The 27,472-nt window shown below is 62.5% G+C and overlaps 5 protein-coding genes and 2 non-coding genes across 11 annotated transcripts; 5 read left to right on the plus strand and 2 right to left on the minus strand.

Annotated features, from left to right (window-relative positions):
* The first annotated feature begins 1,398 nt into the window (after nt 1–1,398).
* On the plus strand, nt 1,399–3,274 carry LCN6 (lipocalin 6). The gene is made up of 6 exons (XM_053667841.1): nt 1,399–1,485; nt 1,633–1,772; nt 1,962–2,032; nt 2,488–2,598; nt 2,690–2,791; nt 3,192–3,274. Exons 1-6 carry the CDS (start codon nt 1,399–1,401, stop codon nt 3,227–3,229), a joined length of 549 nt encoding a protein of 182 aa, XP_053523816.1. The 3' UTR covers nt 3,230–3,274.
* A 1,051-nt stretch (nt 3,275–4,325) lies between these two features.
* On the plus strand, nt 4,326–7,780 carry LCN10 (lipocalin 10). The gene is given in 5 exon segments (XM_037127633.2): nt 4,326–4,454; nt 5,060–5,199; nt 5,669–5,775; nt 6,039–6,146; nt 7,114–7,780. Coding segments are annotated over 5 exon segments (636 nt in total). The 3' UTR covers nt 7,266–7,780.
* A 3,954-nt stretch (nt 7,781–11,734) lies between these two features.
* On the minus strand, nt 11,735–15,359 carry SURF6 (surfeit 6). Its single transcript, XM_037127704.2, has 5 exons — nt 15,084–15,359; nt 13,739–13,891; nt 13,276–13,364; nt 12,951–13,154; nt 11,735–12,864 (listed from the first exon to the last, which is right to left on the minus strand). Exons 1-5 carry the CDS (start codon nt 15,175–15,177, stop codon nt 12,385–12,387), a joined length of 1,020 nt encoding a protein of 339 aa, XP_036983599.1. The 5' UTR covers nt 15,178–15,359; the 3' UTR covers nt 11,735–12,384.
* A 2,954-nt stretch (nt 15,360–18,313) lies between these two features.
* MED22 (mediator complex subunit 22) lies at nt 18,314–24,192 on the minus strand. 5 transcript variants are annotated; one of them, XM_037127713.2, is made up of 5 exons: nt 24,103–24,192; nt 23,373–23,546; nt 21,828–21,908; nt 20,980–21,188; nt 18,314–18,826 (listed from the first exon to the last, which is right to left on the minus strand). In XM_037127713.2, the coding sequence occupies exons 2-5, from the start codon at nt 23,493–23,495 to the stop codon at nt 18,637–18,639; spliced, it is 603 nt and encodes a 200-aa protein (XP_036983608.1). In that variant the 5' UTR covers nt 23,496–23,546; nt 24,103–24,192; the 3' UTR covers nt 18,314–18,636. The 5 variants fall into 5 exon arrangements, with proteins under 5 accessions (XP_036983608.1, XP_036983606.1, XP_036983607.1 ...); XM_037127711.2 differs by lacking the exon at nt 24,103–24,192 and adding an exon at nt 24,001–24,089; XM_037127712.2 differs by lacking the exon at nt 24,103–24,192 and adding an exon at nt 23,989–24,072.
* RPL7A (ribosomal protein L7a) lies at nt 24,038–27,470 on the plus strand. Its single transcript, XM_037127703.2, has 8 exons — nt 24,038–24,307; nt 24,835–24,955; nt 25,243–25,392; nt 26,099–26,239; nt 26,343–26,422; nt 26,656–26,786; nt 27,062–27,131; nt 27,315–27,470. Exons 1-8 carry the CDS (start codon nt 24,053–24,055, stop codon nt 27,417–27,419), a joined length of 1,053 nt encoding a protein of 350 aa, XP_036983598.2. The 5' UTR covers nt 24,038–24,052; the 3' UTR covers nt 27,420–27,470.
* LOC119036163 (small nucleolar RNA SNORD24) lies at nt 24,640–24,714 on the plus strand. Its single transcript, XR_005079933.1, has one exon. It is a non-coding gene; the product is annotated as a small nucleolar RNA SNORD24 (small nucleolar RNA).
* LOC119036161 (small nucleolar RNA SNORD36) lies at nt 26,512–26,584 on the plus strand. Its single transcript, XR_005079931.1, has one exon. It is a non-coding gene; the product is annotated as a small nucleolar RNA SNORD36 (small nucleolar RNA).
* Nucleotides 27,471–27,472: the final 2 nt, after the last annotated feature.

The raw sequence follows: 27,472 nt of genomic DNA on the forward strand, positions 1-27,472 counted from the left end.
GTGGGTTCTCTCTAGTGGGTGCATTGTGTGTGTGTGGGGGTACGTGAAGTTTGCTTCTGACCCCCGCCCCTGCAGGGGGCCTTGCTGAAGCCGAGCCTTCCCGTCCTGTCCCCCCCCCACCCCCCGCCATCCCTGCTGGGCAGTGGGGTTTGTAATTTAGACCTGAGGCTCTCTGGTCCTTCCCCTTCCTTCGGACACTGTGGTTTGGGGCGGGTTGAGCAGAGACTCCGTTCTGGAATTGTCACTGTCCTCGGTGGCTCAGGTCCTTCACCGCTTCGTTCCACACATGGCTCTCAGCTCCTGATGCAGAGGAACCGGACGTTTCTATGGCCCCGGCTGGGGTCTGAATGTGTGTCAGAGACATCCTGACCCAAGTTCAAGGCCTGAGACTTTCTGGCCCCCCGAGGGAGGGTTTACCTTCGCTCACCTTCACCTGCGGGTTCATCTCCCACGTTGGGGTGGCAGGGGTGCTTCCTTGGCCCCCTTACCCCCGCAAAACCCTGGCAGGACAAATGGCTTGTCTTCCTCCACCTTCCAAATCTTACCTGCTCTTCTGGCCACAGAGCCCCTGAGAGCCAACCAACCTGGGGGGCGGGGGATGCGGATCTCAGCTTCCACCCACTCACACCGCCAGTGAAGGGTTCTCCCGCCACCTCCCCAGCTTTCAGGGGCTCAGACAGGCGCTGTGACAGCGCTGGGACAGCCCCCTGTGCTCGGCTGCCAGGGGACCCAGGAGAGCAGAAGTGGGAAGTCGAAGGGCGGAAACTGGCCGGGGCAGGCGGGTCCAGACAGGTGGCGGAGCCCGGAGGCCGGAAGAACAGGAGGTGCCGGGTGCTGGCTGCAGGTGGGGGCGGGAGGTCACGGCCGAAGGGCAGAAAGGTGGGTGGCCCAGGAGGGAGGGAGAGCTTTTTGTGAACTTTGGGGGATGTTTTGTATTTTCAGTGATTGAAACAAAAATTATCCAGAACAATAGCTTCTCAGAGGACCAGTTATTCTTGCTTCTTTCCCTGCACTTGACCTTGGCCTGCTGCTGGCCGGGCATAAGAGCAGTGGATTTGGCCTTTCCAGAAGGAGCAAGGGAGAGCGCTGGACCCCTGGGAGAGAGGGGAGACGGCCTGGGATTAGGGTGCTTGTTCGGGAGCTTTCCAAGGGGAAGGAAGTGTCAAGATGCAAGGTCAGCAGGGCACACACCGGGCCTGGCGGGGCGGCCACTGGGGAAGAGTCAGCGTCCGCCCTTGGGTGACTTGGCCACCGGCAGGAGGAGAGGCCACGAGCGGTGTGTGGCGGTTCCTGGCCGCCCACAGTGACTTGCTCAGAGCCATATAAATGGGCTTCCAGGGCCTGGCGGGACCGCAACCCTGGCCCAGGGCGTGTGCGGGTGTGTGGACCTCTGGGAACATGAGGGCTGTGCTGGTGGCCCTCCTGGCTTTGGTCTTGGGGCCCGGGGCCCAGGCAGCTTGGCTGGGGAGGCTGGACCCTAAGCAGGTAACTGTCTTCCGTGGGGCCCCTCCGCCTCTGGGCCACCCAGGGCCGGCCCGTCGGGCACGGGCTGCGTGGGTGTCCGGGCTCCCTGCAGGAGAGGGGCCTCCAGGACTGGGGTGGGTGTCCCTTACCAGCTCCTGCCCTGCACAGCTCCTGGGGTCCTGGTACATTGTCGCCGTGGCCTCTGGGGAGAGGGGCTTCGCGGTGGAGAAGGCCACCAAGAACATCGAGGGGGTCGTGGTGACGCTCACTCCTGAAAACCACCTGAAGGTGCTGTCGTCTCGGCACAGGTGAGGGGGCGTGTCCCGTGCCCGCCCGCCAGGCCTGCCCTGGCACAGAAGCCAGATGCCCGCACCCGTGGGCTCCGCCAGGCCTGGCCGCCCCTCCTGGCTGGGCTGTGCTGGGAGCTGCACCTCTGGGCAGGCCTGGCACCTTCACCGCCGCCGCCAGGGCTGGACGGCAGACCTTCTCCTTTCCAGGCTGGAGCGGTGCCACCTGGGTGTAGTGGAGCTGTTGCGGCAGAACTCTGCCTGGGTGTTCCAGAACCCCGGTAAGGAGGGGCCACCGAGGGATCCCTGTCCCTGGGCCTCTGTCCCCCGGAGCGACCCCAGGTCCCCGCAGGCAGGGCCAGTGTGGTGGGGGCGGGGCCTCTCTGTCCTGAGGCTTTGTTGAGCTCAGCCCCTGGAAGCAAGACAGCCTCATTTTGTCAGAGGCTGGACGCCAACTCTGAGGACAGAGGCCTCGCCTGCGCCTGCCACGCTCGGCTGGGACCCCAGGCCTCCCTCTGTGGTGTGTCAGGTGGTGGGACTTGCCCGGATGGGGACGGGATCTGGGCGGCCTGGCCCATCGCACTGCGGTTGCTCTCCGGATGCCCGTCCACCAGCCACCATGAGCTCTGTGTGTGGCGAGCTGGGCAGGGACAGGGACGTGGGCCGGGGCCCTGGGCCTGCTGGCGGGGCCTCTGGGGCTCCTGGTGGCCCAGCCCCACAGGGCTCTGCTCCCCAGCGCTGGGCGTGCTGCAGTACCGGGTGCTGGGCACCAACTTTCGGGACTTCGCCGTGGTGTTCTCGCAGCTGGAGCAGCAGGACGAGGCCTTCAGCACCGTGGAGCTGTACAGTGAGTGGCCCTGGGGTCAGAGGAGGGGCCGCCGTCCCCACCGGCTGCCCCGGCCGGGCCCTCACAGGGAGGGCGCCCCCCACCCCTGCAGGCCGGACGCAGCGGGCCAGCCCGGAGGCCATGAGCCGCTTCACCAGGTGGAGCCAGGGCCTGGGCTTCCTGGCCCAGCAGCAGGCACAGCTGCAGGCGGATGGTGAGTGTGGCGGGCACCTCTGCTCCATCTCGGGGCCCTCAGGGAGTCCGGCAGGACTGGGGGTGCCTTCAAGGAGTCACCCGCCCAGTCAGGCCTGCAGGGGATGGGCTGGGCCTGAGGAAACTGGGCGAGGGCTGGGAGGCCCCAGGGCTGGGGCAGCGACAGGGCAACCTGCGCCCCTTACCACCCCCTGGCTCCTTCCAGTCACCTGTGCACACATGGCCTTCCAGGTAAGCTGCCTCCCCAGCACCGCCGGGCTCCCCGGCTCCCCACGGGGCAGGAAGGGCCCTGGGAGCCCACACACCCCAGTGGGCGGCAGGGCCCAGTGGCCGGAGGCCAGAGGGTGGAGCAGCGGCCTCTCCAGTGAACTGGGGTCCCCCATGTTTGTCTTGGTTTTCAGTGAGTACTGTGGCCCCGGGGGGACCGCGCCCACCATGACCTGGTGGGCCTCGCCCCGCGCTCCCTTCTGCGCCTGGCTGCCCAGATGCCAGTTGTTGGGCCAGCTTCTCCCAGGGGCTCTGGCTGCGGAACCAAATAAAACGATTCTACAAACCGGCCCCGGGTGTCTCACGTGTGCCGGCCAGAGGGACTGGGCTGTCTTCTCGGCCCCAGTGGGGACAGGGTGGGGAGGCGCAGGGCTGGGGGGGGCCTCACACAGGCTCATCCTCAGAGCAAAGTCAGCTCTGGGATGAAGGGCCGGCCTGTGACTGCATCCCTCTTCAGAGTCCCTGTGGATCTGGGGACACTGGCATTCAGGCCCCGGGTGGGGGGGGGAGGCAGGGGTTGGGCTAGAAGCAGCAGCTGCTTCTGCAGGGGCACCCCAGGTCTGGGGGGAGTGGGGGCTCTGGGCTGCCTGGGCAGGGGCGAGACCCCCTGGCCCGGACGCAGCCTGGCTGGGTGCTGGGCGGAGGGAGCTGGCGTCAGTGCCCACTGGGGTGCTTGGCTGGGGTGCCCAGTGTCCAGGCCTGAGTTTGGCCCCCTGTGTGGGCTTGGCGGCTGGGGCAAGGCCTGAGCCCCTCTGTGCTCCCGGAGCCTCAAGTCCTGCCAGAAGTAAGGTCGCGGGGGGAGGGCTGGGCAGGCGGGACAAGGTACAGGTGGGGGCCTCCTGGTCAGGTACAGGTGGGGGCCTCTGTCTGCACACGGACCCACATGCACAGGTGCACACGCGCATACATGTCCAGCCTAGGCCCCACATGCGTGTCACCCCATGCAAGGACCCTCGGTGATGCTGCTGTCCCGGGCGGCCTCACTGCTGGGTGAGACGCCTCTGAGACAGGGCCTTGGGGTGTGACCCGGGAAACAGGATGGCTTCCATCTTCAGGGCTTCCCAGGCAGGCCACTGCCCCCACTGCCCCACCCCAGGTGGCTGAGAGCCCAGGCTGGCCCTGGTGCAGAGGGAGGGCCCAAAGCCTGGTCCCTCCCCCCACCCATCCCCAGCCCTCTGGAGGCTCCGGGGTGGCCACATGCCCACGGCCAGGCAGGGGCACAGGGAGATTTAAACGCGGAGTCCAGTGGCTGAGAGAGGAAAGCAAGAATGGGGCTGGGGCGGCTGCCGCCCAGGCTGGTGCTGGTGCTGGCGCTGGTGCTGGTGCCGGTGCCGGCCGTGGGGTCCCAGCCGCGGGAGCAGCTCCCCAGGGAGTCCCACAACCTCAACTGGAACAAGGTGAGCCCGGGGCCTGGCCACAAAGGGGCAGGCGCAGGCGGGGTGGCTGGGCTGGCATTCCATCCCCAAAACACAGGCCGCCTGTCAAGGCGGGGAAACTCCGCTTGGCCCAGAGGGCTGCCCACCGGGCCTCTCCCCGAGGGGCTGACGGTTTCGGTGGGGGACAGTCTGCAAAACTCAAATGACCACTATGGGCCCCATGGGCCCGGAGGTGGGGCAGAGCAAAGGCCCCAGGCAAGTGTGGCCTGGGGTCACCTGGAGACGCCAGGTGGGCAGAGAGAGGCGGGGGCAGAATGAGCAGGGCTAGTTCTGGAATAACATCATCGCTGGTGGTGGAAGGTTCCGGTGGGGGCGGCAGTGGGCACAGGCTGATGGACTTCGGTCATGCCCGGGAGCGCAGGTTTGCAGCAGGAAGTCAGTGGGCTGAGGTGCAGGGGGGCTGGAAGGAAAGGGGCCCCCAGGAGGCCGGCACTGGACATGGCCCTGGCGTTCGGTGTGCGGCCCCCACTGCCTGGATGTGGGCTGGGCCTCAGGCAGCGCCCCTTGTGCATGGGAGCCCTGGGGGGTGGGGGCCGTGTCCATGCTTCCCAGCACCCTCTCTGCAGTTTTCAGGGTTCTGGTACATTCTAGCCATCGCCTCTGACACCCAAGGGTTCTTGCCGGGCAGAGACCAGAGGAAGCTGGGCGCATCTGTGGTGCAGGTTCGAGAAGTGGGCCGGCTGAAGGTGGTCCTCGCCTTTAACAGGTGAGGGGGCACACACAGCAGCCCAGTGCCCCCTTCGCAGCCCCCTGACCGAAAGCAGCGCCAGGCGGCTCCCTCTACTTAGGGAAAAGGGGTCGGTGGGGCAGAGTCATGGGCCAGCCTGGACATCTCACAGGGACTGAGCCCCCAGCCACGACCCCCATCACTTCCAGCCCCTGAAATTCAAAGGGCTGGTTTTGGGAGAGGCCAGCACAGTGCCTGGGGCCTTTGGAGGTTCTCCTAAGCTGTGGGACCGGCCCTCATCCGAACCCAAAAGTTCCGGAACAACAGCGCCTCAAATGGGCAGGAGCTGGGGAGTGAGGCTTCCGGGTGCCCCCACCTCCAGGCACCCCCAGAGTTGGAGGTTGGGAGGAGAGAGGGGAGAGGGCGGTGCTGGGCGGGGCCGGCGGCTGTGGTAGGAAGTGGACCGCCCACCCCCTGCGGTGAGTTCACAGCCCCCCTCATCCCCCAGGGTGCAGGGGTGCCAGTCACACACGCTCATTCTGAGGAAAGACAGAAAGAAGGCCGTGTTCAGGAACACCCGTGCGTAGGGGGCCGGGGCGGAGGGGAGGCCGCGGGGTGGGGGCGTCCATGGGTTCCTGGCCCCGGAGACCCTGGACAGGACTCCCACGATGGCACTGTGCCCCAGGGGTCCCTTTGCCCTGGAGAATATAGGGGGGCAGGACGGGCCCCAAGCGGTCCCAGAGCCCTCGGCCCCGCCCCTGCTGGCCGCGCACTTCTGACCCCGCCCCTTCTGGCCCCGCCCCTGCTGGCCCCGCCCCTGCTGGCTCCGCCCCCGTGCGGGGGAGGAGTCAGGCCGCTGTGTGCTCCCCCGCCCCCAGCGAAGGGAGTGCAGGGCTTCCGCGTGCTGTCCACCGACTACAGCTACGGCGTGGTCGACCTGCGCCTGGGGCGGGCTGCCCGGACCTCCAAGACCCTGCTGCTCTTCAGTGAGTCTAGCGCGCCAGAGTCGCGCCGGGGGCCTCTGTCCGGGGCAGTGAGTGTGGAGGGTGCGGGGCTGGGAGGGGCATGGGCGGGGGCGGGCAGCTCACACAAGACCTTGCTCCTGGCGGCGCACGGCGCAGGGTGCAGGCCGGGTGGGCTTCTGGGACGGTCCTCTTCCTGGTGGGTCCTCGTGTGGCAGGGCAGCTCCGGCCACTGCCTCTTCCTACGAGGGCACCGACCCCCGCCTGCGGACCCACTCTCGTCGCCCCCCAAGGCCTATCACCTGACGCCTTCACCTTGGGCTGCCCGGTGAATGGGGGACCCAGCAGGCCGATGAGGGTGTCTGGCCTGGCCTGCGGGGTGCAGGCTGGCAGAGGATGAGGCTGGGGGCAGATCGTGGGCCTTGCACGTTGAGACCACGCGGACGAGTCCCCACGGTGGTCACTGCAGAGAGGAGGTCAGAAAGCAAGAGCAAGGCGTGGGGAGGAACATCCTCGTGGGTGCAGAGCCCCCGCCACAGGGGCTGTGGCAGGAGCAGGGAGCAGGGGGCTGGGGGTACAGAGGGTTGGATGTGGAGCCGAAAGAGGTTCTGCCCGGCATGGGGATGGGGCATGGAGAAGGGGCGGGGGGGGGGGTGAGGGGCGCTGGGAGGCCCTGGGGAGGAGGCCTCTGGGAGTCTCCGTGGCAGGTCCAGCAGTGCAGCTGGGGACGGGGGGCACCAGCCGAGCCTGGCCAGCAGGCACTGAGTGAGCTGAGAGGGCTGCCCAAGGGACCCTGTGTGGCGACCCCACCAGGGAAGCCTCACTGGGTCACCCACGTTTCCCTGTCACCCAATTATCCCGCCAGCTGTCGTCCTGATTTCCTGTCCCAGGAACTCTGAAGGCATCTTGGAGGAGCCGAGCTGGGTGTGGGGGCGGCCCAGGCGGCCAGAGCCGACCATGCTGACTTGAGGACTCTGCTCCCCGCCCGCAGGCAGACAGAACGTGTCCAGCTTCTCGAGCGTGAAAAAGTTCATAGACATATGTGAGATTCTGGAGCTCACCAGGGGGGCGACCATCCTCCCGAAAGACGGTAAAGCACACGGGAGCGCCCGCACAGGGGCGGCGGGGGGTGATGGGAGGTGACGACGCCGCCACTTCGTGAAGACCTGAAGCCACCGTGTAGGCCAGCCCAGCATCCCACAGGGGGCGCTCGCACGGCCCTCTGCTCAGGCCCCTGCACTGTGGTTGGAGGACCGGCGGCCAAACGGCTTTGCCCCGGACTGGGGACGGGGGACTGGGGACGGGGCACGGGGCGCGGGGAACCGGGGAGAGTGGCCCGCGCGTCTTCTCCACCCTCCCCTCTCCCGCAGCCTCCTGTGCGCACACCATCATGCCGTGAGGCTGCCGCCCCACGCCGTCCTTCCAGCTGGAGCTGTGGTCCCCCCCTCTCCGCCCGCCCCTGAGCGGCGCCCCAGACTGCGGATCTGGGGCGCAGCACGTGCTTTATTCCCACTGGGTTCCCTTCCGTCATGTGCCCAGTCGAGCCTGTGCCCGTTTTAAATCCTGGATTGCCGTCTTTTTCTAAATGAGTTCTGGGAGTTCCTTACGTTTCAGACACGCGTTTTCATCCCATAAACACCTGGCAAGCGTTTTTTTCATTTTTCTTGTTTATTAAGAATCAGCACATTATGATCTTTTTACTCCCCAAGCTATTTAGTTTCTAATAATTTCCGTACGGCACCCCCTCTCGTCCGAACAGGGGCGCTCACTTCACAATAGAATTTTTCAGATTTGCAGCTCGGCAAATTGTTACTTTCCCGAATCTTGGCTGTAAAGCAAGTCCGAGTTTTGCAATCACATTAATGGCTTAAAAAAATAAACTCGGAGGCGTTTCATTGCATCAACAGCAGCAACAGTTTTCAAAGCTGTCTGAGGCGCTCGTGTGCTGGCGAAACCCATCGGGTGAGCGGGGGTCTCCAAGGCCCGCTGCCCACTCAGACCGTGTGGTGGATGAAAAGCTGCCTCGTGGGCAGAAAACGTCCTCAAAGTCTGGGGTAAATGTTGTCCAGTGTTCCTGGTGACCTTAGCGTGACAAAGGCCACCACATTTCTCTTCGTCCAGTGAGCCGGGCCGCCCCTGAGAACCTGAGACCCACAAACACGCACCCCAGGGAGGGTGGGGAGCTGTCCGCTTGGCTTAAGCCCCAAAAGGACAAATAAGCAGTAACGGGAAACTTCTGGGCATGGCTTTGGTTTGCAGTCTTTTAATTTTTATGTATTTTCATTTTCTGGAGAGGGGAAGGGAGGGAGAGGGACAACAACATCCGTGTGTGGTTGCCTCTCGTGCAACCTCCACTGAGGACCTGGGCTGCGACCCAGGCACGTGCCCTAGACTGGGAATTGGACCAGTGACCCTTTGGTTCACAGGCCAGCGCCCAGTCTGCTGAGCCACACCAGCCAGGGCTGGAGAAATACTTTTTTTTTTTTAAGATTTTATTTATTTATCTTTAGAGGGGAAGGGGGAAAGGAGAGAGGGAGAGAAACATCAATGTATGGTTGCCTTCCGTGCGTCCCCTGCTGAGAACTGGCCTGCAGGGAACCGGCCTGCAACCCAGGCATGTGCCCTGACTGGGAATCGAACTGCGATTGCCTGGTTCACCGGCCCACGCTCAATCCACTGAGCTACCCCAGCCAGGGCGAGAAATACTTTTAAAATTTGTGGCCGTTCCATGGCTCGGGTTCTTCCTTTGCTGTCGGTCTCGCGCCTTTTCATTCTGCACAATCGGTGTTGGAAAGTGATCCGACACTGATCCCGACGTCCAGCTGTCAGGGAGCAGTAAGGAGTTTTCTGGCACAGTGTTTGCAGTGTCGTGGGGCAGAGGTCACATTTCAGGCAATGCGGATTTTCCTTAGGACAGGGCCGTGTGGGTAGGTCCCTTTCCCCCTGATGCCCTTGAGCAAGAGAGCAAAGAAAGCGGCCCTGGCTGGCGTAGCTCAGTGGATTGAGTGCGGGCCTGTGAACCAAAGCATTGTGGTTCGGTTCCCAGTCAGGGCACGCGCCTGGGTTACAGGCCAGGTCCCCAGTAGGGGGCGTGTGAGAGGCGACCACACATGGATGTTTTTCTCCCTTTTTTCCTAAAAAAGAAGTAAGATCTTTCAAAACAAAACAAAACCAAAACTAGAAAGTAACGTGGTAGGAAACCTGCATGACTTTGGGCAAGGCGATGCCCTTTTAGATACCACACCGAAAGCACAGCCTGTGAAAGAAATAGTTGACAAATAATTTGGATGTTCTACATAAATGATCACATCATCTGCAGAGATGTTTTGATTTCTGTCGAACATCTGTGCTGCTTATCCTTTTCTTGTCTTATTGCGTGTGCTAGGACTCCTGGTGTGACTTTGAAGGGCAGTGATGAGAAGCAGCATTCTGGCCTCATTCCTGAACTTAGCAGGAAAACACCTGGTCCCACACCATTAAGCATCTGTAGCTCTTCGTAAATGTTCTTTATCCGGTTGAGGATTATCTTCTATTCCTAGTTGCTGAGACACACCCAGTGATCAGTCTAGTTTTAAACTACTGACTTTACTTATCAGAAGGTACTTTGGTTAAGGCAACATAAGCTGACCCGTCATGACTGACACAGGGACATCTGGGATCTGCTATCTGGCCGGATTAGCTGAGGGTTCATCGCAGTCTTGTCAGCACAAAGCAGTGGGACTCTGGACACACTGGTGCCCGCATCTGGAGATGTGGTTCCAGAACAAAAGTCTTTGGAAGGCAAGGCTTTTGGGGAGACTAGTGAGCACCAGCACAGGACGGGAAGGGCCACAGAAACTCGAGGACGGCAGGATGCAGGGGCTGCTTTAACAGGGGTGGGTGATTTTGCTACAAAGAAAGTGATAGGCTCCAAGCCCTAAATTCTTAGCTCAAGACATGGCCTAAGAATCAGAGACTTTCTATTCTGTAAGAAAACCATATAATTTCAGCTGCAAGACTGAGGTGGGGAAACCAACGCCCTTGCTGGCCCATCAAGCAACCCTCTCAGCAGCAGGCGAGGCCACAGCCTCACCGGCTCTCTCGAGGGAAAGCCGAAGCAGAAATGGCCAAGTGTGGGCCACTCAGAACCAAAATGAGGACATCGGTGAACTCGATGGCTCACAGACCCTGGCGCCCGGCCTCTCAGGGGCCCGCTTTGAGACATCAGCCTCTCGAAGGGCCCGAGGAAGGAACTTCCAAGGGGAAGCCAGTCTCTTTGGCAACCCCTCCCTCTCGTCTCCAAACCAGCAGCGGTCTGCCCCCTCTCCCTCTTCGCCCACCCCTTGCCCTGCGCTGCCCCCCCACGCCCGCCCAGGGCCCAGTGAAGAGGCTTCACCTGAGCCACCCCCATTGATTGTCGCCCCTCACTGAGTCCTGGATGTTGGGTCAGGTCTGGAGCCCTACACAAAGGGCCACCAGGCTGCAAGCTTCCCTCCGCCTCACCACAAGACCGCCCTCACCTCCCAGCGCTGTGGGAGCCGGGTCCCACGTGTGTTCAACTCGCTGCCCTGGAAATCGGTGGGGAACCCCCCCATTCGTAAATGGTTGCCACTCGGCCCTGTAGAGCTTTCTGACACCAAGCTCTGGAAGTTTTCTGCTGCAACCCGCCTCGGCACGAGACACTGCCGTGGCCACCTGCCACCAAGACATACCACACGCTACCCTGGCTCCCAGCCTGACTGGCCAGGGGGAGTGACTGTCCACCTGGAGGGAGGCTGGGCCGGTGGACATGTAGCACTCCTGACGTCTGAGTTTGGCTGTTCACAACACGTGTCACCGGTGGAGGTCTCTCCACATGTCCCGTCTCCCGTGGCTGCTGCCGCTCCTAGAAGCGACGTGTCCTGACGCCACCTGCCAAACACTTTGTGTTCTCTCCCTGCACAACAGCCACACGAAGCTGGGGCCACAGCAGCTCTGGAGCTGGGGGGCAACTTCCTGGCCTCGGGGGGGCACCCCAGAGATGGTCCCTGCCACTTTCCCAGGGGCTGTGTGCCCCCTTCCCTGTGACATAGGGAACTAGCCAGTGCGGAGGGGGTGGAACACCAGCCCAGCATGGGGCTGCAGGCCAGCCAAGTCGGCGGGAACCCGCGCTGCAGAGCGGACCCCTCCGGCACACGTGCCCCCACCTGGTGGCTGCGAGTCCCGGACTTCGGTGCAGTGTTCTCCTTGGTCCCAAACACCCTTTAACACCTGTTGGGAATTATCGCCTCAGGCAACTGAAAGTCCCAGGTGGGAAATTGCACACTATGCCCAGATCACCCCCTTCACGTGGTGCTGACCCTCTGACTGGGAGGCCCGCTCCCCAGCTCGGGGGCGGGCGTGTTTCCCCCGCTGCAGCTGTGCCAGGTGTGTCCGGGACCCAGACACTGTGGTGTCACCAGACCTCCTGCAGCCACCTGGTTTTTGTCTGTCTGGTGTCACCAGTTCCGCAGAGATGCGAACCATCTTCCACTTTTCCGTGGGATTTCCGTGCCAGCTGCCTGCTCTCTGCCTGCAGCAGGACCAGCCTGTGGCCTTAGCCCACTGTCCAGTGAGGTAGCTCCCCGGCTTCCTTGTAGCTACAGCCTCACAACTGGAGTCCGACCAAAACAGTTTCAGCGCCTGCTTTATTGAAATGCCACCCACCTTGTTTTTTCCACCTGCGTTCCACGGCCTCGGGCTTGGGCTCACTCCGCCCCGCCTCACTTGCCTCAGTTCCGGTTCTTCCCCCGCCTCCCCCGCAGCCTTTGCCCTGCCCCCACCCGCTTGTCCCCTCTCTCAACACTGCTCCCACCTTGCGGGGTTGTCTTAGAACCCCTGATGTGCACATCTAACTTGAATTCTAGTTTTTGTCCTTTTTACAAATAAACAGAATAAACTGATTCCAGGCACACCCTCGGTCACTCCCAGTGACTGGAGCCATCAGCTCCACCGGGGCTTGGTCACAGCATTGGGTTTTGGCTCCTCCAAGAGAGTTCTGGACCAACACAGGCATCACCAAGGCCACTCCTGTCCTGCTCCTGTGAACACGGGAACCTACCCCTCACACTGCTCCCTTGTCCCTCAACCACAAACTTCGGGGGGCTTTCCAGCTCCACCAGAAAAGGCTGGAGCCTGAACTGGCTTGCCCGCGCCCAGCCTGGGGCCAGGCTCCTACTCTCACTAACCTGCTTTTGCTCCTGCCACCTGAGCCCTGTGCAGGCTGGCGACGCGGGTGCACCCGGCCGGCCGGCCCGCCCGCCCCTCAGGCCAGGCCAGCGCGCTGCAGGTCCTGGGGCAGCACGCGGCCCTTCTTGCGGGCCTTCTCCTTGCGTCGCTCGGCCTTAGCCACCTTCTTCTTGCGCAGGTTCTGGCGCCGCTGGTCCTGCCGCCGCTGCATCTTTTCCACCACGTGGGCGGTGCGCTTCTCCCACCTGCGCTGCCGCTGCGCCCGCCGCTTCTCCTTGCGCCGCAGGGCGGCCTGCAGCAGGCGCTCGTCATCGCGGATGCGCACCCCCTCTGCCCGGTACAGCGCGGCCGTCCACTGTATCTTGCTCTCCAGCTCCTGCGCCTTGCCTGCGTCCTGCCCGCGCAGCGCCTCCAGCTGGTTCTGCCGCGCCTGCAGCCGCTCCAGCAGCTGCCGATAGTTCTTCCCGGTCAGCGGTGGCAGGTTGCCCTTGAGCCTCTGCCGCTTCTCCCGCCGGCGCTGTGCCCTGGTGGCAGGTGGCTCCTCGCTCACCTCCACCTGCAGGTGAAAGTGTGACCTGAGTTACCGCCTGCACACCTAAGCCCTCAAACACAGCAGCCCCACCAGGGTTCCTCCCGCCGCACCTTGTTGAACAACAACCCCGGCTTTCCCGGGGTCTCCTCACTCGGCGCTTTGGCTGGCGGCACAGCAGCCTCCATGGCCTCCGCTGCCTTGGCGGCCTTCTCCCTGGCTCTCAGCTCCTTCCGCTTCCTCTTTTTCCTGTCCCGCTCCTGCTTCCGCCTCCGCCTTTTCTCCAAAGCTGTGGGGGACAGCTCCTCGGTGCTGCCCTGGAGGGGGAGGCTGAGCTCACTGGTCATGTTCTCCTGACTCCAGACGCCCCTGACCGTCCAATCTGGGCGGGGCAGTGAACACAGGCTCCTGGGCCGTCTCCCGTTTATCCCCACCTACCTGGCCCCGGGCCTCCCGTATCTTTTCATGCAGCCGCTGCCGCAGAACATCCAGGGCAAAGAAGGATTCAGGCTCTGCAGCCAGGCCACCTGCAAGAAGGAATGGGGGGCTGAAAGGGGGTCCCCAGTGCTGACCTCTGGGGACCCTCCCGCTACCCAGCCTCAGAGCCCAAGTCTCTGTGCGCTCCCCTCCACCGCTGGTGGCCACCAGCGGATCTGCAGGGCAGCTCCAGGAACTTCTGCTCGGCCTCCTCGCCCAGGACTGGCCCCCAGCACACCCTCGGGAACAGGACATCCCTGTGTGCTGCAGCAAAGCGCTCCTGACAAGTCAAGCCAGACCCACCTCCCATCTCTTTGCCTGCCGCAGCCTGGGGGCCCCCCAACAACTCTGCTTTCACTACACCCCTTCAGGGACCCGAGGGCAGTGATGCTCTTCCGTCCAAGCTGCTGCAGGAGCTCCTCACCTGCAGGGGCCCCGGAAGGGCCCCAGGCCTTCTCCCCCAGGGCCTGGGCCTTGGGCTCCACAACCTTCTTCTCCTGATCCCGGGATTTCTTCTGTGCCCTCTTCCTCTTCTTTTTTGGGGGCCCAGCAGCTTCTGAGCCTGGACTTTTGACCACTGAAATACAAAATAAGACAGGCACACTGTCCCAATCTGCGACCCACTCAACAGGCAGAAGCTACTGCCAGTGATTTAATCTCAGAAGGCTGCCCAGAGACAATTGGGGGTGCTGGTGACCCTTGTCAGCAGAGTTCAAAACCATGAACTTCCTGGAGAAAGCAGACTGGTCATGCACGCCAAACCCTGATAAACGTCCCCACGCTGGACCCAGCAGTGTGCAGTGAGGCCTCGGCCGGCCTGTGCACGGCACCCTTCCCGGAGGACAGATCACGGCACTGTTACACAGCCAGCCGTGATTACCGAGAAGCCCCTGAGAGTAATCACACAGGCCCTGCCCGGTGTGGCTCGGTTGAGCTTTGTCCTGCAAAGTGAAGGGTTGCCGGTTCGATTCCCAGTGAGGGCACATGCCTGGGCTGTGGTTTTGGTCCCAGTTGGGGGTCTGCAAGAGGCAACTCCCTCTCCTTCTCTCCCTTGCCCTCTCTCTAGAAAAAAGTAAATAAAACCTTTAAAAATAGTAATTACATAGGCTTCCATTTTGAGAGCTGAAGAAAATGTGTACATTTGGAAAACCCAATTGTTTTAACCAGTAAAATAAAGCAAAACCTGGAAATACACAGACCTAAATTATCACTGACGAGAAAACTCACTTTTCCTAATTTTCTGCCACGATTATGTTTTCCTTGAGTAAGAAAACTGTCCCCTGACAGCGCCACGCCAGACGCCGCCACCGTCCCCTCCCCGAGGCCCAGGCAGTACTTCCAAGTCCCCGCTCTCAGCAGGCCGGTTTCTGTTTAACCTGCTGTGTATCTACTTCCTGAGGGTAGCCTCAGCACCCCTGCCGCCGTGTGACCCGACAGGAGCACGTTCTTCCTGCCTTCTCGCCACACGCCCCACGTCACGGGCTTACTTCCTCCAAACCCCGGCCGTGCCCCCTGCCCCGGGGGCAGGTGCGGCTGAGACCCTCGGACCTCCAGTCTGACACCCCCGACAAGCAGGGCAAACCGGGGGCTTTAAATACCACTTACATATTTCCTTTCCGTATTTTATATTCTCGTCTCGCGCACCCACATGTCCAGACCACCGAAAAGCTCTTCGGGGTGCAGTATAGGGTAGGCACGGACTCCGCCGCGGCGGGGAGGGGCACCCCCTTCCCAAGCCCTCCCAGGCCCAGCCCTGGGCTGCGCGTTACCTGACTTGCGCTTCTGCGGCTCCGCGCTGGGCCCGGAGCAGATTTTCCTGGCCAGGTTCTGCAGGTAGGCATCCTTGGCGAGCAGAGAGACCATGGCTGGAGGCGCGGGCGGGCTCACTCGAGGTCCCGCTCAAAAACAGGAGGGACAGGGCGCAACGACCGAGGACTGGACAGGCACCCTCTCGACGACTCACACCGAGTACGCAACCCGCGCCACCCTAAACAACCAGGTAGAGGCCGAGGAAACGCGCTTGCCGGAAGTACCACGTGCGCAGGCGCCGGCAGCGGAGCGCCGAGCCGCCAGCGTGCGGCGCTCTATTAGCTATGCCTAGCTCCACCGGAAAAGGACAGGGGGGCGGAGCTCGAGGCCTAGGTGGCTGGAGGCGGGGCTGCGCCCGTGGGCGTGGCCTGGAGGCCCCAGGACCTCCAGTCTGACGAGGGGTCGGTGTTGACCACCCCGCAGTCCCGGTTCCTGCGCCCTCGGCACAATGCCCAGTACGTGGGAGGGCTCAGTAAGTAGGACAAATAGTTCAGTACTTGCCGCCTCCGATCCCACGTGGAAGCTGGCGGGGCCGCGATGGCTGAGAAAGGGCTGCGCTTTAGCAAGTGCCAGGCGGATCCCGAGCCCCGGGGTGCAGGAGGGAAGAAAGAATCCGACTGTGCCCTCCTCGAGTTTACGGGTCGGGGCTACCGGCGATAAGAGGACCAAATGAAGGAGCGGCCAAATGAAGAAAAGGATGGGGCGGGGGCGCGGGGAAGGCCCGGGCGGCGCCTTCTGCTCTGGACCGTAGAATCGCAAGCTAAGATTTCAAGCAAGGCTTCTTTTTTATAAAAACTCCCCGGGGGAGGTGGGGTGTCCATCAGGCCGAGGCTGAGACCACCACACCTGTGATCCTGAACTCCTGGCGGTGACAGGCTTTGACACAACCCAGAACCCTTTGAGGGTCGCTTCGGAGTCGGAATGATGGGCTGCCAGCCCACGCCGGGGCAGGGGTCATCCGTCCTGGGTGCCCACCCCCAGGGAGGCCTCCCTTGGACAGGGGTGGTCGGTGCTGGCTGAGTCGCCACAGGCCAGGGAGAGCAAACGGTTGCTGGGTTTTGAGTGCAGGTGTCGCTGAAGGGCCTTCCTGATCTCGCGTGACCTTTTCTGTGCGACCTGGCTGGGGGTGTGACCAGCCGACCTTCCTTCCTCCCCAAAACCCTGTCTTCACGGGGCTTCGGGGGCCCCAGACAGTAGGTCTTCCTCCTCCCGACCCGGCTGCTCTCTGGGTCTCTAAACCACATCTCTTTTGTCAACTGTCCCCCATCAGTGCCCCAGCTGGGGGCTCGAGTCCCGACTTCTGTGACCCCCAGACCCACGCTGGGGAACGTGACACACAGCTTCACCTGCTGTGGTTGGAATGGGGAATAGACACCCCTCACAGCCTTCCTTCCCTGGCTCAGGCAGGGTGGCTCTGCCGGGCACACAGTCAGGCCTGGAAGCCAGTCCAGACCTGCAGCGAAACCCGTTAGCTTGCCCTTCACAGTCTATCTGGAGCTCCGTTCAACCCACTGTGGCCACCACCCTGGTTCTCCCCTGGATTTTAAGATTATAAGTAAATGCAATCCAAATAAAAGTTGATTAAAGCCCTGGCTGGTGTGGCTCAGTGGATTGAGCACAGGCCTGTGAACCAAAGGGTGTAGTAGGTTCGACTCCCAGTCAGGGCACACATCTGGGTTTCAGGCCAGGTCCCCAATAGGGGGGGTGCATAAGAGGCAACCACACATTGATGTTTCTCCCCCCCGGAAAATAAATAAATAATTTATTAAAAAAAAATGTTTATGGAACCGTTGGGGATATGAGAATGTGGCATGGCACCAGATGACATTATGGGATAATCGGTCATCTGGGGTGAGATGTGGGCCTTGGCCATGGGGAGTGTGATTTTTTTAGAGGCTGCCGGGTATCCGAGGCTGAGTGTCCTGCCGCTGATGTTCGAATGGCTTTCCTGTGAGGCCGAGCGGGCGAGGGTGCAAACCGGGCAGTAGCTGCTGTGCGTGGGGGCCCTCGGTGCCTTCACACATTTCTGGGGTGAACACTCTCAGAATGAAAAGCTGGCATAACAACATGGTGAGGGCTGAGATGGACCAGTTTAGCCACATGGAGGCTGCGGGACCTTGACGTGTGCCCTTGGCCAGGGCCGGGGGACTGGAAGCCAGTGGTGCACCTCCTCACCCAACTTGCCTGCCTGGCGGGGGCACGGGCTGCAGAGGACAAGGGACCCACAGTCACTCTGTTTTCAGAGGAACAACTCTGTTCCCCCCTGGGCACCACGGCACCAGCCCAGGAGGGCGAAATGGGAGACCAGCCTTGCTCAGTATAGAAGTGGACGGGAACCCGACCCCAGTCACCTGGCCTGGCCCACTCCTCCTCGCCTTCCCCCATTGCACTTCGGTTGGTGGTGAACTCTCTCTCCCTTAGTGCTTAAGCACAAGTTATTTCCACAGTTCAAGGGCCGCAGGAGGGTACCACGCACCCTCTCCATGGGAAACTTGCTTCAAGGGGAAGCAGCTTGCCTGGCCCACCCAGCGACCTGGGCGAGAGCCAGGGCTGCTGCCTCTGCTTGGCTGTGAGGGTCTCTGGGACCTCAGATGGGTCAGCTTTGTAGCCCTCCCCATCCCTGAGGCTGGCTGTGGCCTGTCACCTCTTCCAAACACCAGGACAACAGGCTCCCTCCTGAGAGCACAGGGGGCAGGGGGCAGGGTCGAAGCCCCGGCTGCTCTGCAGTGGCCCTCCCCACTACTCAGGTGACCCTGGGGCAGTGGCGCTGGACTCAGGGTGCCATCTGGGCTAAGTGCCAATTCCTACCACTTTGCCTCCCAGCTCCACGACTGTTTCAACCGACCCTTCCCGAGCCCGGGGCACTCCTCCCTGGACTGCTGAGGACAACAGACTCGGGCGCAGTGAGGACCAGCAGGGACCAGAGGCACAGGTGCCTAGGCCTCTCGGGGTGCAAGAGAGCAGATTCACCAAACACGGAGGATCTGGGCCACAGGCAGTTCTAGGCAGCAGTGCTGTGCAGCTGTGACCCCAGCATGACCCAGCCCCTGCCCGCCCGGAGCCCCAAAGGCTGACCTGGTGCCCAAGTCCAGGCAGAGTCCAGGAGCTCATTCCAACAGCCCCAGGGGCTCAGTGGAGTCCTGAAATGATGGCACGATCCGGTGCGAACAATGAAGAACCGGCCAAGGCATAAGGGCAGTGCTGTTTTCATTCAACATTCTCGTACAACAAAATAACTGCTGCATGTGCGCTCACCCAGAGCCCCCTCCCCACCGGGAGCGGCAGGCTCGGGTCAGGCCTCCGGACGTGGGGCGACCTCTCTGCCCAGCTGGGAAGGTCCTCGTGGGCAGACTGCTCTGGATGCTTCCTTTGCCCAGCTGGGCAGGAAAGCAGTGAATGGAGGTGGCCTGAGTAAGAGTGGGCCGCCCTGCCAACAAGGCCACCAAGGAGGCCGGAGCAGCTGCACAAGCGGGAGCCCAGGCTGAGAAGCAAGGCTGCGGCAGGGGGCGGGGCTCAGGCGTGCTCTGAGGGGCCAGGGCCACCAGCGTGGGAGTGGGCCGTGGCTGCGGCCTGCAGGGGCCCAGCACTGGGCTCCGGGGACGCCAGCAGAGGGGCCGAGAGGCCGTCCGCAGGGTCGGTGTCGTGGTCCAGCCTCCAGTAAGCTTCGCACAGAGGCAGATCATTAGCTTCGCACAGACTCGAGCTTTTCCACCACCAGAGACCAAGGGGACAGGAGCAGGCGGGGGTGGGAGCGAGGGAGGGGGAGCGAGACAGAAGCCGAGTTAAGAAAACAGTGCCCCAGGCCTGCCTCCCCTCTGTGTGGGCGCTCTGCCAGCAGGCCTCCCCCTGCATGGGGCCCTTCAGCACCCGGCACAAGGCCGATGCAGGTCTGTGACCCCAGCAGGTCCCTCCACGGATCTGGCAGGTGTCTGTCCTATGGCTGTCCTAGCCCCCACCCCCACTGCAGTGGCAGCCGGCACCCAAGGCTCGCTGTGGTCTCTCTTGGTTCCTGCACTTTCCGTGAGCTGTGACAGCAGAGGCCTGTCTTATTTTCTTATTTCTCGGCCTGAGCCCAAATCAGGTGACAGGAACAGAGACCCCGGTGTTCTGTCCTGTGCCACGGCACCAGCTGTGCTGTCACAAAGGGGCCCCTGGATCAGCTGCCCCCCTCACCAACATGCTGCTGGGGGCCCTGGGGGAGGGCTCACAAGGCTGTGGGGGCACAGCCGGCCCGCACTTGTCTCCCTGGCGGCCTCCCGCAGCCTGCCCTGCCTCTGTCTCCCGCCCTCGGTGCTCAGTCTCAGAAACCATCCCGGTCACGGAGCGGTGGCAGGAGGACAGCAGAGAGTGGGAGGCGGACAAAGAGCAAATCACGAGGGGAAAGCGGGCGGGCGGGCGAGCAAGCGGGGCGGCTGGCGAGTGGGGCGGTGGGGCTGCAGAGGGTGGAGGGGCCGGTGCTGGCGGCCCTGGCCTTGGACGAGCATCGCAGGCGAGGGGGGACTTGGCCTCCTGAGGCCCAGGGATGTGGGGGCCACCAGGCCAGCCCAGACCACTGTGGGTGCACCAGAGACTGACGGGCAGGGTGAAGGAAGCCTGGCACACGGGCCCTGGTGAGTGACCTTGGGCAGGTCCCCTCCCCTTTGCCCTCGACCTGGAGAGGCGGGTGGTCCTGTACCTGCTCAGGCCAGAGGCCCGGCCCCTGGGGTCATGGAGATCAACAGGGCTGGGGGTGAAGGGTTGCTGCAGAACCAGTGGGGCTGTGAGCGATGCCCCCAGCAGGGTTTCTGGTCCCCAGCGGCATGTGAAACCATCCGAGGGACCCCCTCAGGACCCTTCTCCGAAGGCTGGGTGTGGTAGGAGGTGCTTACTACACGTCTGCCGAGCTGGTGGGTGTCAGGGACCAGCAGCGGCCCCAGAATGCTCTGGAGAAGTCTAGAACCACTGCAGCTGGCCAGTGATATAGTGTCCCTTCCCAGAGAGGCCAAGATGGGCAGTGACCATGAGGGGAGGCGCTGGACCCCAGCCCCAGACCACACCAGCGAGGGGTGTCAGAGCCCCCGCCCCAGCGTGGCTCCCATGAGGCGCCAGAAGGTGTTAAAGATGCTGCAGGAGGGAGGGCAGCCTGGGGCAGGTGCAGGGGCTCCGTGTCTGTGGGCTGAGTCTGGAACTTCCCAAGCTACTGGGGACAGAGGGGTAAGGCTCCCAGTCTCCGGCCTCAGGTTACCCTATGTAAGTTGCGCCCGGACTGAGACTTCTCACTTGAGTGGCCCCTCTCACTCAAAAGCCTCAGGTTCAGGGATCTCAGTGGCCCCTGAGGGCTGGGGTGACAGGCCGCACCCCCCAAGGTGTCCTGGGGCCCAGTGTGGCCAGGTGTGGGGGGGGCCTCTGGCCCGAGAACAAGGCCCAGCTGAATGAGAACCCCGTGGCCCCAGTACCCCAGGCCTGGCTTCGGGGCCATCCCCTGCTTGGGTTTTCCCTGCTCCTCCCCAGGCCCAGCCCCACACGGGGGTTCGGTGAGGCCGCAGGGACTCGCCTCACTGTGCTTCCCGGACAGTCGGGGGGCTGACAGGAGCGAGCCCAGCCTTGGCCGGGAGGTCTGAGGAAGTACCGAGTAAAAAGCTAAAGGACCAGACAGCTCTTAGGCAGGCGGCCGGCACCCTGGGCGGGAAGGCCGGCTCTAGCCTTCCCAGCCCTTGAAGTCCTGTGGTTTTCTGCCCAAGCCCAGGGCCGGCAGGCGGTGTCAAGGGTCCGAGCGCCTGCCAGGACACCGGCTTGGGCTCTGTGGCCGCGACCAGGCGGGCAGGGGCCTGAACACTGGCCCGTCAGGCTGCAGTCTGGGCGCGGCCCTATTTGTACCTGGACGAGTAGTACTCCTCCTCCAGCTCGTACAGGTCGATGGCGACCTCGTCCCGCAGGGTGACGAGCTTCCGGTCACACTCCTCCTGCAGGATGCGCAGCTGCTCGTTGCGCTGGTCGATGGCCTGGTTCACGGAGGGGAAGTCGTTCAGGATGAGGAACTGCTTAAGGTCGGACACGAGCTTCATCAGGGACTCGCCGGCTCGGACCTGCGGGCAGGGGAGCGAGCAAGGGTGTGACGGAGCCCCGCCCCCACGTTCTGACTCTGGCCAAGCAGCAGCGGCCTGGTCTCCTCATGGGCAAACTGGGGCAGCGGCCCTGAACTCCAGAGTGAAAAGTGAGGGGGCGGGAGCTGAGTCTCAGTGGGGCAGGGTCCTGGCCCCCGGCCGGCCGGAGGCACTGAGCTCCAACCCCCCGAGTGACACCATCCCCCAGGCCCACAAATGGAACTGGCTCCCCAAACTGCCTGCCCTGCCCTTCCTCTGGGCGGCCAGCTGGGGGCGCTCCTTCCGAACCTTTTCTTACTTGCTTTCATGCCTGGGCAAACGCTTATGGAAATATTGGGTGCACCTGTCCTCTGACGTCAGAAGGGACCAAAACGCAGATCCAGCTTCACTCGGAAATTTGCCTTTATGCTCATAACAAGTCTCGGGAAACTTGTGCACCAGGGAGAAGGGGCAGCCTGTCTTGAAGCGGTGCCTGCTACCGTCCCTCCCATGCTGGCACGGACACCCCTCCACTTCAGGGGCTGGGTGTCTCCTAAGAAGTGGTTTGCGCCCCATCCAGGAGACACAGTGGGGACCCCAAGGCACTGGCGCCCAGGCTGGGCTCTTCCCCTGGTGACTTACGATGTTGGCGGCTCGTACGTGCATCTCGTAATTGTCCTGCTCGCCCTGAGTGGCCCTGGACACCTGTGTCTCATCCTCAATCTGGAGGACAAAGGAGGGTGTCTGAGATCGGCAGGCACCAGCCCATGGGTACCCACCCCCCCCATCCTGCCTGTCCACAGGGGGCACTGTGACCCAGACCTGGGGCAACGCTCCCCTCGCTTCTCGTCATTCCAAAGGGGTGAACAGGCACCTTCGTCTGGACAGACTGGTGCCAGCAGGCACTGACTGCTGCGCCGGGTGCAGGGAGGCCCCCTGCAAGATCAAGTCTTTTGGTGGCAATGAACCCTGTTCAGTGCAGACCAGCGTCACCAGCAGTGTGGGCACTCAGTAATGAGCAACAACAGGACAATTTTTTTTAAGTGACCATTCACTGAGCACTTCCCAGGTGCCAAGCCCCTGACCTTCATTATCTTACAAAGTCCTCCTGGAAGCCTGGGTGGGCAGACCCCAGGCTGGGGCAGGCTGGGAAGCTGGGTGTGTCTCAGGCAGTGAATGCAGGAGCCAAGGGGCCTGCCTGGCCCATCCTAAGGTGCAGACTCTTAACCGCTCATACCCACCCACCCAGACAGGGCCTCTCCTGGGCCAGGTCAGTGTGCGGCAGCGTCAGGGCCCCCGAGTGCTGGGGAGCAGGGCCTCCTGTGCCCCAGCCCTAGCTCTGCAGGTCACTAAGTCTGAGCCCTAGTCTCCTCCTCTGAAAACGGAGAGGACAGAGGGGGGGACTTGTTTCTAGGAGTCTTGTGAATATTACAACTCAATAACCTCCCCCCACCTCAGCCTAACAGGTTGTGAACTCCGAGCTCACGCTAGCTGGCCCCATCCTCATTAGTCTTCCAGCAGGGCTTCCAAGTCTGCCACGGTCACACGAGGGTCTAGCTCAAGGAGCCTGGCACTGACCACTCGCCCACACGCAGCAGCTGCCACATCTGGGTCCTGGCCAGGCCCGGAGGTGGCCACATAGACCCAGCCAGTCATCCCCCCAGGGTCGTGTGACTCAGGAAACCAGTGCAAACCAGAGCCTTGGGAAATCGAGTCCCTGCCCAAACCTGTTGCTAGTAAGTGGTGCTGGATGTCTAACCTGGCCATTTTGCTTATTGATTTCAGAAGGGAAGAGAGAGGGAGAGAAACGTTGATTTGTTGTCCCACTTATTTGCACATTCACTGGTAGATTCTTGTCTGTGCCCTCACTGGGGATTGAACCTGTATCCCTGGCGTACTGGGAGGACACTAACAACTGAGCTACCAGGTTGGGCCAGAACCTGGCAACGTAGCCAGAATTCCCTACAGAGGCCGTGTGGTGACCTGTCATTGGCTGGTTTATCAGTTCACCTGTTTGCTCTTGTCCACCCTACACTGCTCCCCAGCTGTTCTCCCCACAGGGACAAGGCCCCCCCCCCCCCCCCCCCCCCCCCCCGGCGGGCACTGGGCCCTCGGTTACACCCCCGGCCACAGCAGACCCCTCCCTCGCGCACGGTCCGAGTCGGAGGACAGAGGCCGCCCGTGCACCTTGGCGGTCTTGACTATCTCAGTGAAGTTGTCCATGATGGACTTGATGTCGTCCTTGAGCCGCTTGTTGTAGGACTGCAGCAGCGTCTCCTTGCTCTGCGGAAGGGCCCTCTGCTGGGCCATGGCGGGCGCCGGTCAGGGCAGGTAGCGGAGGCCCCGGGCCGTAGTCAGCACCTGGGACGTAGAGTCTGATGAGAGTGGGGCCAGCTGCCGCTGCCCACTCTCCGAGCCCCCGAGAACGTGCACATCTCGGGATCCCCCCCTCCGCCGAACTTGTCCGATCTCTGGCCCGCAGGGGCGCCACCGGACCTCACGCCGTCTCCCGGGGAAAGCCGGAGACATCCTGTCCGCGTCAGGCCCACGCGCATTCGCGAGAGGCCTGCGGGGACCCCGCCAGCCGCTTCCCCACCTCCATCCCTGCCCCACCTCTCCTCGGACAGGTCTCTCTAACCCTGCACCTGGCGCCCAGCTGCTCGCTCCGGGCTCTGGCCTGGACCACCCTCCCGCCCGGGGTCCCAGCGTTCCGCCCGGGGCTCGGGGCCCCGCCGAAAGACCGGCACTTGCGGCCGTGGAGCCGTTCTGGGAAACATTCCACAGCGACTCCGCCCTGCCATACCCATATCTGCACCTTGTCCGCAGACCCCGAGCCGGGCGGGGACCTGGCCGGGATTGACGGAGGGATGAACGAGCTCCCCTCGGGAAATCCCAGCTCACTGGCGCCTCTCCTAACCTGGAGCGTCCCGACGCCGTCTCCACGCCCCTTCCGATCTCACAGACCACTCCCGCTCCCCGCACCCAACCCCAGGGGGGAAGAAGGTAGTCCTGTCACTTTAAATCCTAAATCCCGCGCGTCTCCGGTTCTCGCGATTTCCGAGCTAGCATACATATTTCCCACAATTCCCTTTTCTTTCTCTCTCCTCCCGTCGTCCAAGATGGTGAGTCTCCTCGCCAGTGGGTGTGCTGGCGCTGGGTCTGGATTCTATCCGCCTCCATCCTCCTTGGGACTGGGCCGTGCGGGAGACCCTCCACCACCTGGCCGGAGGGGAGCCCCGCGGGGCTTGGCCCAGAGGCATTGGGCCGAGGGAGAAGGAACTGGCGATCTCAGTACCGCACTGCGGGGCTTGGAGTTGATGCGGCCTGGAGCCGGTCCCCGGGCCTTCGGGGAGGGGGGCGGGATGTGCTGCTGCTGCTTCTGCTTCTCCGGTCGGGCCCCTAAGGGGGGCCATTTTCCCGTGTGGGCGTGCAGCAGCCCGGGCCGTCCGGCTTGTGCAGATGATGTGAGAGAATATTTGCTATCCGAGCGTCGGTGCGGACGTCCCAAACCACCAAGATCGCTGATGCACGAGCGGGGCCGGGCGCGCGCGCGGGGTGTTTCCGGTCGGACCCGCCGCCCCCGCCTGCGGGGATCCGGTCCAGGGCTACTGGAGGGCAGGTGGTTTACCCGGCCTGTCTTTCTGCGCAGCCGAAGGGAAAGAAGGCTAAGGGGAAGAAGGTGGCGCCCGCTCCTGCGGTCGTGAAGAAGCAGGAGGCCAAGAAGGTGGTGAACCCCCTGTTCGAGAAGAGGCCCAAGAATTTTGGCATCGGTGCGTGCGGGCGCCAGAGCGGCCCAGCGGTGCTTCGAGGCCTTGTGGGCGGGTTTGGGACCGGGCCGCCGGCTTTGGGCTTCTAGGTTCTCTGCGGCCTCGCCCGGCGCTCCTTGCAGAGCAGGGACACGGGCAACGCGGGTCCCCTGGGTCTTTGATGTTTGTTTTCTGCGACATGTGCGCGGATGCCTAGACCTACGCCTCCGGGGTATCACCCTTCGGGCAGCCGGAGTGTGACCTGGACCCCGGGGTCAGAGCCTCGCTCAGTGCTGCCCTTCCTTTTGCAGGACAGGACATCCAGCCCAAAAGGGACCTCACCCGCTTTGTCAAATGGCCGCGCTACATCCGGCTGCAGCGGCAGCGGGCTATCCTTTACAAGCGCCTGAAAGTGCCTCCAGCCATCAACCAGTTCACCCAGGCTTTGGACCGCCAGACAGGTGGGCTCAGTGGCCGGCAGGAGGGGCTTCTGGCCACACACGGCTACCACCTCCAGTGGACAGGGCTAGGCTTTTGGCCTTTGCTTGCGGAGGAGCTGGTGTTTTGAAATAGATTGGTCACTGAAGGTCAGGTTTCTTCATCCAGTCCCCAGAACCTGGTGGAGGCCTACCTGGGAAGGTTACCCACGTGTCCTGAGATGTCTTTTTTTTTAAAGATTTTATTTATTTATCTTTAGAGGGGAAGGGGGGAAGGAGAGAGAGAGAAACATCAATGTATGGTCAATGTATGGTTGCCTTTCGTGCGTCCCCCGCTGGGAACTGGCCTGCAGGGAACCGGCCTGCAACCCAGGCATGTGTCCTGACTGGGAATCGAACCTCAATTGTGTGGTTTGCAGGCCCGCGCTTAATCCACTGAGCTACACCAGCCAGGGCTTGAGATGTCTTTTTTTAAGACTTGTTTTGGGGTGGGGGGGGTGGAGAGAAATGTTGATGGGTTGCGGCTTGTGGGAACCCTGACCAGGAATCAAACCAGAGACCTCCCGCTTTGTGGGACAGTACTGGCCCCACTGAGCCATGCTGGGCAGGGCCGTCTAGAGAGTTCTCCAAACGCAGCTGTCCTGTCTCCAGGACAGCGATCTCGCCCAAGTCTCGGTAAAGGGCCGGGGTTCGGGCGGAGTGGTGCGCCTGAACCGATGGTGGTTTCCAGCTACACAGCTGCTCAAGCTGGCACACAAGTATCGGCCAGAGACGAAGCAGGAGAAGAAGCAGAGGTTGCTGGCCCGGGCTGAGAAGAAAGCTGCCGGCAAAGGGGATGTCCCCACCAAGAGGCCCCCTGTCCTCCGAGCAGGTGAGGGGGTCGGGAGGGCGAACGGCCCCCGTCTGGAATCCCCGTGAAGGGTCAGGTTGCTGCTGGCCCCTGCTCTTCACACCGACCCGGTCTCATGCCACAGGCGTGAACACCGTCACCACCCTGGTGGAGAACAAGAAGGCCCAGCTGGTTGTGATGGCGCATGACGTGGACCCCATCGAGGTACGTGGGCCCGGCCACCAGTACTTTCCAGGGCCAAAGTGGGGTGACGGCTGTCCCCGAAGGATGGGAGGCGAGCCGTCTTGTGGCTCTTGCGATGATGTGATTTTCTTACTGAATTAACCCTTGAAGTACAAGTACATGAGCTTTTTAACCCTGAGCTACTGCCACCCCGCCCACCTGTGAGTCTGCTGCTGGTCAGGACGCTGTCTCAGCCAGCCAACGCTGTCTTCCAGCTGGTGGTCTTCCTGCCCGCCCTGTGCAGGAAGATGGGGGTGCCCTACTGCATCATCAAGGGGAAGGCCCGGCTGGGGCGTCTGGTGCACAGGAAGACCTGCACCACCGTCGCCTTCACACAGGTTAACTCGTAAGTGCGCACTGCGGGCCCAGCACCCCAGAGTCCGAGGGGACCGTCCCTCCCCCCTCCGTTCCCTCATCTCTCGAGATGCTGCATTAAGGGAACACGCATATCTGAGCCTTTGCCAGTGATGCTCATGAATTTCTTCAGCTGAACAAACCATGTGGTCATGTCATGTCTGAGGCTAAAGGCTGGTATTTGGAGCCTAAGAGGTGGCCATCCTGCTTGGGGGGGTGGGGGCAGGGACCAGGGGGGCAGAGACCCACACGTTCCCGTCTGCTTAGGGAGGACAAAGGAGCTCTGGCCAAGCTGGTGGAGGCCATCCGGACCAACTACAACGACAGATACGACGAGGTAGGGGCAGCTTCCCACACAGCACTGCTCGGGCACATCACACGTTCGGCCGGAGGACTGGCCAGTTCCCTGTGGGCCTCTCGTCCTGCGGTCAGCACAGGACCACCGAGCAAGACAGCGCCCTAGCGTGCTGTGGGTGGGGGGGGTGCCTGGCCAGGCTAACCGGGTCTCCTGTCTTCACAGATCCGCCGCCACTGGGGAGGCAACGTGCTGGGCCCCAAGTCGGTGGCTCGAATTGCGAAGCTGGAGAAGGCCAAGGCCAAGGAGCTGGCCACCAAGCTGGGCTGAGCCTGCTCTGCGTTTCTGTACATAAGAGGAATAAAGACTCCTTCCACCCTAGT

Source organism: Artibeus jamaicensis, unplaced genomic scaffold (assembly GCF_021234435.1).
Source record: "Artibeus jamaicensis isolate MK-2021 breed Jamaican fruit bat unplaced genomic scaffold, CSHL_Jam_final contig_471, whole genome shotgun sequence".
Classification (NCBI taxonomy): Eukaryota; Metazoa; Chordata; class Mammalia; order Chiroptera; family Phyllostomidae; genus Artibeus; species Artibeus jamaicensis.

Excerpts from the sequence above, each read along its gene's own strand:
- RPL7A (XM_037127703.2), top strand. The coding sequence starts at position 24,053 with ATGAACGAGCTCCCCTCGGGAAATCCCAGCTCACTGGCGCCTCTCCTA. Across the intron at positions 26,240-26,342 it reads GCCCCCTGTCCTCCGAGCAG|GCGTGAACACCGTCACCACC; the intron begins GTGAGGGGGTCG and ends CTCATGCCACAG. Across the intron at positions 27,132-27,314 it reads ACAACGACAGATACGACGAG|ATCCGCCGCCACTGGGGAGG; the intron begins GTAGGGGCAGCT and ends CTGTCTTCACAG.
- SURF6 (XM_037127704.2), bottom strand. The coding sequence starts at position 15,177 with ATGGTCTCTCTGCTCGCCAAGGATGCCTACCTGCAGAACCTGGCCAGG. Across the intron at positions 13,892-15,083 it reads GCCGCAGAAGCGCAAGTCAG|TGGTCAAAAGTCCAGGCTCA; the intron begins GTAACGCGCAGC and ends TTTGTATTTCAG. Across the intron at positions 12,865-12,950 it reads CGGGGTTGTTGTTCAACAAG|GTGGAGGTGAGCGAGGAGCC; the intron begins GTGCGGCGGGAG and ends TTTCACCTGCAG.
- MED22 (XM_037127713.2), bottom strand. The coding sequence starts at position 23,495 with ATGGCCCAGCAGAGGGCCCTTCCGCAGAGCAAGGAGACGCTGCTGCAG. Across the intron at positions 21,909-23,372 it reads AGATAGTCAAGACCGCCAAG|ATTGAGGATGAGACACAGGT; the intron begins GTGCACGGGCGG and ends TTTGTCCTCCAG. Across the intron at positions 21,189-21,827 it reads ACGTACGAGCCGCCAACATC|GTCCGAGCCGGCGAGTCCCT; the intron begins GTAAGTCACCAG and ends CCCTGCCCGCAG.
- LCN6 (XM_053667841.1), top strand. The coding sequence starts at position 1,399 with ATGAGGGCTGTGCTGGTGGCCCTCCTGGCTTTGGTCTTGGGGCCCGGG. Across the intron at positions 1,773-1,961 it reads GTGCTGTCGTCTCGGCACAG|GCTGGAGCGGTGCCACCTGG; the intron begins GTGAGGGGGCGT and ends TCTCCTTTCCAG. Across the intron at positions 2,792-3,191 it reads GGCACAGCTGCAGGCGGATG|TGAGTACTGTGGCCCCGGGG; the intron begins GTGAGTGTGGCG and ends CTTGGTTTTCAG.